General features: G+C 40.6%; 3 protein-coding genes across 3 annotated transcripts in view; 1 reads left to right on the top strand and 2 right to left on the bottom strand.

Annotated features, from left to right (window-relative positions):
* The window catches only part of LOAG_18433 (hypothetical protein), a 6205-nt gene extending 3938 nt beyond the window's left edge, over window positions 1–2267 (bottom strand). The window contains exons 1-5 of the mRNA XM_020451092.1: window positions 1947–2267; window positions 1680–1792; window positions 765–962; window positions 362–465; window positions 32–182 (exon numbers count right to left, since the gene is read on the bottom strand). Coding sequence (XP_020305155.1) covers window positions 32–182; window positions 362–465; window positions 765–962; window positions 1680–1792; window positions 1947–2154 — 774 coding nt within the window. The 5' untranslated portion in view covers window positions 2155–2267. The remainder of the gene's footprint in view (window positions 1–31; window positions 183–361; window positions 466–764; window positions 963–1679; window positions 1793–1946) is intronic.
* Window positions 2268–2992: 725 nt separating this feature from the next.
* LOAG_10907 (hypothetical protein) lies at window positions 2993–4584 on the top strand (the record flags this gene model as incomplete). The annotated part of the gene is made up of 3 exons (XM_003146430.1): window positions 2993–3018; window positions 3336–3536; window positions 4461–4584. 3 exons carry the CDS (start codon window positions 2993–2995, stop codon window positions 4582–4584), a joined length of 351 nt encoding a protein of 116 aa, XP_003146478.1.
* Window positions 4585–5723: 1139 nt separating this feature from the next.
* Window positions 5724–7014, bottom strand: LOAG_10906 (hypothetical protein; the record flags this gene model as incomplete). Its single annotated transcript, XM_003146429.1, has 4 exons — window positions 5724–6018; window positions 6172–6299; window positions 6545–6608; window positions 6944–7014. 4 exons carry the CDS (start codon window positions 7012–7014, stop codon window positions 5724–5726), a joined length of 558 nt encoding a protein of 185 aa, XP_003146477.1.
* Between the last annotated feature and the right edge of the window lie 660 nt (window positions 7015–7674).

Here is a 7674-nt window from a genome sequence, read left to right as displayed (position 1 = left end):
AATCTTAAGATTTAATCATTAATCTACTTACGTCTCTACAGTATCCTTCACGAAAGAATTTACAAATCTGACGTTCGCCCCAGCGCCCTCGAAAACCTCTTCCGCGATAGCAACCTCGCACTGGAGGGGAATGTCTTGGTCGTTTGGGACCACCATATGTTGGACTTATGGAGCGTCGACGGCTGCAAAAAGAAACAATCTGCTCAAAAAGAGAAATCCAAATTTATGTATTCCAAAATTTGAAACATCATGTCTTCAACTAAAGTGCAACTACCGGAAATATTCGAAATTATGATGAATATTTGTTGATTACTTATTATACCCTTGTATCATTTCTTAACTTCTTGAACTGAGTGCTAACCGTCTTTCTATTTTGGGTGATCCACCTCTGTAGTCGCTATCACCAAATTCGTTCACATCACCAGGTCCTCTGTGTCCATCTTCATCTCGTATCCAACGGTAATCCTTGAAATATTATCTCAGAAGTCAGGAAGCGTGTACAGCAGAAACTATGCCTAAGTTGGTATTTCTACGAAAACCTGAAGGAAACGATGCCCGAAACAAAACTGAGAACGACAACATAACAGATGATATGGAAGTTGCTTTTTCCTGGTTGGCCTTCATAAAATAAAACTGTGCACGTCATGAATTTTGACTTAGCATCATTAACAAATAAAAAGTGTTAGAGCGAAACGCCATTTAAAGAAACAAAATCCCTCCCATGAAGACTATGCCACAAGGTGTATAAATTTACATAATTATACCTTATCAGTTGAATCCCCTCCTCGATTCCTATAATCCTTGTCCCCTGTTCCATCATTTGGTGAGTTACTGCCGTACCCATAATATTCTTCATTTGCGTCAACAGTTGGAGAGGCGATTGTTGCAATTCCTGGCTTTGCACGCTGTTTTACGCCAGTCATCCAGGTATTGAGCATACTACCTTCAGCACCTCTCGCGTTCTAAATTTTGCTATCTATCAGACTGTAAGCAATAGTACTACCTCAAATTTAAAGAGTCCTACATCGCAAACTCCTAGCTTAAAACATCTTCGCGACAAATGCTTCGTGGCTGAACGAGTATTCCGAAACTCAAATACATAAAATTATGAATTTATTATTTTAGGAATCACAGGTTTGAAAAATGACTTCCAAACTGGTGTCCACTTCTCCCCCTACTTAATTTTATAACATACCCGAAATTGCCCCAAAAGGATACACGAGCGAGCCAAGGGCGCCTTAGTCACCAACCAAGTCTCAGACATTGATTGGAGAAACGAAACTACTTATTCCAGATTGAGCAGATAGGATAGGGACGACTCCATATATTGCACATTGTCAAGAAAAGTTCCTAATCAAGTTGGAAGCGAGACTTTAAGGATGTAAATTTGAACAGTATTATTCAAGTGATGCCATTGATGAGGAAATGTCTTCATAAAAACCCTAGCAAGTGTTATTTTGCGCGCAGTTTTGGGAGTCCGCAAGGATCGCTGCATCTAACTTTAAAATACACTGTAATGTATTTGTTGCATTTGTTGCATTTGCATGCATTCTCCTCTCCACCATCTGCTTGTTTTTCAGAATTTCCAGTCATCATCATTTTTCCTTCTTTTTCACCAATTATTTTATTACTGTTCGTTCATATATCTGTTTTTGCATGTTGATTTTTTTTATGCGTACCGCCACTTCTTTGTCGAAATCACGCGGTTTACGTACAGATTGCTGATTTAACGATACATTCGGAGATACAGCTTGCGCTGCTTCTCGATTTTCCGTTGTTTCACGATCACGTCCTGAACAAAGTTTACATAAATATCATCTCAAAACTGCTCTGGATAAAAGTACGGCTGAGCAGATGATAACTCACAAACATAATAAGCAGAATATCATAACATCCATAACGAAATTGAGACATCCTAACTTTTGAGAGACATCAGCAAGAACAACCTTCAGCATCGTCGTCGTCACAGATTTCACCTTCTTCTGGTAGCTCACCATCTTCTACTTCCACCTCTGCAATCTTTTTGCTTTCCAATTCAACGTCTTTCCTTACTGCTCCCGAAAATTCGTATTCTTCCAATGAGCCTGCCATAGCAACATCGACCATTGTTAACGCATCACTTTTTTCTATCAAACAATGAATCATCATATCCATACGACAAATTTGCCATTCAAAAACGCTGAGAAAACGAGCTGGACGTTTCAAGTTGTTGGGCAAGATCGTGTTTATTTAAAACTGTATGAAGGTTGAATTCCAATTTGCTGAAATAATTTATGCCAAATGACAAAAAATTTATGCCGCCTTCAAAGTTATTTAATAAATGTAATCATGAATCCTCTTATTTACGATCCACAATAGTGGTTATTCACGTTAGAATGCCTTAGCATTTCCAAAGTATTCTCCCTCACATGTAATGATGATTGACTCCGTAACTGTGGAGTCGAAACTCAAAGTAATGATGAACAACTGATATGAAACAAAGACGTGTGGAATTAGTTTTCAAGACTGAAAATTAAGTAGCTATCACAAAGCTAGAAGTACACAGCACAAAATGAAATTCATTTCCCCGGTAAATACGAGGTTGATGACTGACCACAAAAACTGTAGACGGTTGCTTTGTACAATTAACTGAGCACCTCTCATCGGATTATATTATTCATACACAATCAGAGAAGTGTATATCTTTCGGTTGTTACACTTCATTCTCATTTGCTGGGGAAGCAGTTTGGAAACGAAACATCACGTGTTTTATCGCAGGTTGATTAAACTAAGTACACGGCTGTTTCTACTTTTTCTGAAATTGCCAATTTCTTCCCCTAACTATATAACCTTGAATTCCGACAGAAAAGGGTGAAGTCAAAGTAGTGAATAAAGCATATGCAGCCAACGTTTAAATTAAAAAGTTCACACAAAAATAATTTGTCAGGTCCTTGACGATAACAGCACCCTATCACTTTCTTACAACTCTCCTTAATCCATTGGGTCTTTCAGAATGACAACCGGTCTTCCGCAACAAAGGTAGGTATGACTCATCGGTAATTTACACTTCCTGTATCGCAAAAAAAGGATTTGGAGGTAGTTTCTTTTTTTCTTTTTAAATTCGCATGAACCGAAATCAGCATTTTTTACACAACAATACAGAAAAACGGTTATTTAATCAGAGCGATGAAACAAGTATTCTGAAAAGCAGGACTATTTTTGCGGAAGTTTTTTTGGAATGACGAATAAGAGGAACACTTCTGATGGAATATCGTGCCAGCTAATTCAGTGATAAGAAGTGCTGAGTACGAAAGGGAATGATGTTGTTATGTCTAGGAGTATTTGGACGGCCGCAGACTCGCTGCATACGTGGGTGGAACCCCGCCTGGTATAAGTGAAATAGAACTGAAGAACTCAAACCAGCACAGAAGCAAGAAACCCGAGATTACCAAACTTTTGACATCTCTTTCACAGGAATTAAGGCAAAAAAAGGGTAATCCGATGGATAGAGCATCAAACTGCGGAATGTTTTACGCACCAACACTCATTCGTGAAATGTAAGTCTTCTGTGAAATTATGGTTATTTTTCTATTTCCCATTTCTGGTTGGCTACGGCTGCGCTTAATCCTGAACTGTCAACAGATGATATTAATTGACTGTCAGTGGCATTGAGATATTTTCACTTTCCCTGTTGTTCTAAAATCAATATCACTCGCTCTAATTTACTAATCATTGGACGAACTAATGTCTTTCAATCAGTTCATGCAAATATTACGACTCCAACTTTCTTTACAAAAATGTCATGCCAGTTTTGACAACGTATGATGCCCCCTCATGATTCTTAAATGACCAAATCAAAAATGACGGGCTACCACCAGACACAGAATGAGATTCCAGAAATAAAAACCTCAAGCTCATAAAAAGCATGCTTCTACATAAATACTACGCTTCACTAATACTTTCGGGACAAAAAAGAGTTTTCACGGCATTTGTCCGGTGCTATGAACTGCCCCATCCGCAGTGACAACGTTCCCTTTCTTACAGCATGAGGAAGAGCATTTACCAACGAGAAAATTTTAATTGACTAATGTATTCTTTCCACTAAACACCATTTGAACGAACCCATTTATACGTTTTTTGACCCTGATCTAAATCCTCTCTTCTCCTTTTTTGCACTTAAATGTTGTCAGCACATTCCCTTCCAAAATAAAGTTTGGTGGAAATGTTCGTGGTGACCGCTTTCACAGTTTAAATGAAAGTGAACAGAGACGTTTAAATTTCGCTTTACAAGCTACCTTCGGTATTTAGAAAACCATGGACCGGGTAACCATGGACTTCGCTGGGTTTTTTCGGGAAGAAATTGTGGTCAGAAGTGCTCTGTGAAATCTTTTGAGAACTTTCCGATCTGCATTCGCACTACTGCAGTACATGAATTCAAAGCGATGGCCAGGCCACATTCAAAATTACTGTTTAAATTATAGGTATAAAAGGGTGCAAGAAAAGACGGCAGCCCTAAAACTTGGAGGGATGAGGCCAACTGGAAGCACTGAAATCCCAAAAAAGGAGTCAAGAGAAGAAATACGACGCAGCATGATGGGAAAGTGAACCGATAGTGCCTCTGATCAGCTATCCTCCTTCTGAGATAGCAGGAGTGATTGAAAGATGTATCATCAGTAGTGTGCTCCTCAACATGTGATATTCAAGGATGTATTCAGAAGCAGCCCTTCCTGCACTGACCATGTCGTATCTTTACACTCATCTTTGGGAAATGGTTTGGTGAAGAGCAGAAAAGACTCAAAAGGAAAACCAAATTTCTCATCATTGCAACGCTGCCACCCACAACACAGCTCCGTCTCAAACTTACATGCAAGACCTGGTAGTTCGCGACAGAGGCCGCGCCCACAACTTCAAGCCCCACCCCTCCGCTCACAATACGCATCTTCCAGCTGCACAGCTGCTGTGATGCTCTTGCATACGAGTAATAGTAAAGCAAGGCTTACTGCAAACTTTTTGCACTTCAGCAATTTTGCTTCTTCCCTAGGGATGTTGAGGAAGCATTAGTATTTCGTTCAACCTGCCAAAGCTACAAAAATGCACAGAGCAAAACTGTCAAATGAAAAGCAACAAAATCAACCTGCAGACGACACTTTTAAATATGAACAACCCCAATTCAAATTCCCTGCACAGTTATGAAGTCTTGATACTTGCAAAGCAATCTTCTTGTCTGCAAGCAAACATAAATACTGCAGTTGTAAACACAGGCGGTTAGTGAGGGAAAAGAGGGGAGATGATTCGGTTTTTGCGTCATCCAACTCGTACTACTTGCCGAGAAGGGACTATTATTAGTACTACACGTAGAAATCAACGCATAACTTTTGCATCAACTTTAGCTCCAACGTACACACATCCAGGTTGCGGTCTTTACAACATCGTATCGCCAATACAGCAATGACACACTGGCCTCCGACACAACAATCTGCCATCCCTCCCTCTCTCCCTCCCCGTCTGTTATACAATCTATTAGAACTACCTTGCCCTCTGCATCCTTCCGATCTCCATTTCCTCTCTCCCGCTATCTACTGCTAGAGTGCTCTCATCTCTCATCTATAAATGCTATCTCCTATCACTTCACAGAATTAATCGATTTCCCCTCACTCATGCTCCTCCTTCCCGCTCCACATTCTCACACAACGACAAGCATCCCTTCAACTGTCTAATAAACTAACCCACTCTGTCTACCACACTCATCTTTCATCACCGCTGATATCATCTCTGTGCATATGTGCATGCATGTTTAGGCGTGTGTGCGTGTGTGTACTTGAGGTGACAACGGAGAAGGGATTGCCACGGTAAAAGGGAGATAGAGTGTCGTAAATAGTACGGACGGGTAAGGCATGGTGGTCATTTGACGAGGAATGACCGCTGGAACACGACATTGTCTTCCCCCCCCCCTCTTTCTTTTCCCCGCTTCTCATTAGCATTTGGTAAGCGATAACTGTCAACTCTCGAATACGTAATAGTGATTCCTTTACTTCCGTGCTAAAGATTCCGGGATAGTTTGTGTCACTTATGGAATTTCCATCACGGAAGATCAAATCAAAAATTGCAAATTCACTTTCATAACTTCACAGATGCCATAGGGTCATTGCTGCAGGCCTCTAACAGAATTCGGCTTGCCTGCCTTTGAGATACTAATCCATGTAAGGACATTGGTTTGCCTCGCCCTGCCTATCACTGAACCATTTGGCACAGTTCTCCCGGTGGATGTGCTTTGCTTGCCCGTAGAGGTTAAAGCAAGCATCTAATATCTCTTCAGATTTCTGAAACTTTGTCTCTGTCCCAGTCAAATCATTACTTTTTAAGTGCAGTATAAAAAAAGATTGGCCTCGGTGCATTTCTTTACATAAAAAACTGGGATGTAAGAAGGCTTTTCATTTCCCGTCTTCCTTTTAACTCTTTTTCGCCTCTACTTTACTATCCCTAACTTTCGCTTCTTGGAAAATGTTTCCAAAAGATAACTTCTCATGATCTGATAAAATAAATTGACAAGCCTGACCAAACGTACCGTCACTAAAGACGAATACGTTTCTCGGTAGGCCAGGGGTGGAGATGGGGCTTGCATAACCAGCCTATGGTTCAGAGGGTTCCGGAACCATCATAAAAGAATGATATCGATCTGCTCCGGGCAGCTGTTGAAAAGTTATTTAGTCAGTGCCAGTTCTTACGAAAATCTGTTCAAAAAAGAAATCATTGTTCAAGGCTGATGGCGCAGTTACTTCCACACAATTTACAATAGCGGCGTGGTGAACTGGTGAGCATAAAAGTTATTCTAGTAAACCTCTTCTGCGATGCGACTCGCACACATACGCACGCACGCGACTCACACAAGACACACGACCACACATACACACAAACACTTGCAGTGGAAAAACTGTGGTGTACGACTGGCAAACTTTCTGTATACCTGCACCCCGTCTTGCCTATCGTCGTACCAACACAGAACACAATTGCTTTTGCAACACGCGTGTGACACATTTCAATTGCATCTGTAGCACTGGTAAGAAGTCCTTACCCCTCCTCTAAATTCCGCACTCTCCTCTTACCTGCCTATTTTCCCCTCCTACGCACACGGTGCCTCTTTTTAGAAACACCTACAAGTAAAATAGCACTAACATCAGCGAGTCATAGGAAGCATAATTCAGTACAACTACAGATTCAAAGTTGCTTGTGGATCCCAGAAGTGGACTACATTCAGAGTCTTGCAGTGGTTAAATGCCTCATCTCTTTCTCTCTTACATAAAGATGTAACCATTTAATTACTGGAGTTGATGTGTACAGAGAGTGAATATAGGGTTGCAAACTAATGTCCCTTTTTACCAAACTCAGTCAAATTTTACACAATGATAGTGCGATTTGATAGCTAATAGAGGCTCCCATATATCTACGGTACATTTCGAATCCAAGTGTGCGGAAGCATGTCAAGACGACAAAGCACCCAAGACAAAAGGAAGAGATCGCATCAGGGTGCGAAAAGTGGCACCAAAACAAAGTCTCACACAAAGCAAATATAGTGGGCGGACAATCAATTTATACTTAACGTGTTGCTTTCACGTAATATTTTCTAAAATTATTTCATGATAATTCAGAAAAGTGGAATGAGTTAGATGACCATTAAATGTGGTCTGCTCGTCACCT

This window comes from Loa loa (genome assembly GCF_000183805.2).
Source record: "Loa loa unplaced genomic scaffold supercont3.311, whole genome shotgun sequence".
Taxonomy (NCBI): Eukaryota; Metazoa; Nematoda; class Chromadorea; order Rhabditida; family Onchocercidae; genus Loa; species Loa loa.
This window is presented reverse-complemented; position numbering and strand designations above follow the sequence as displayed.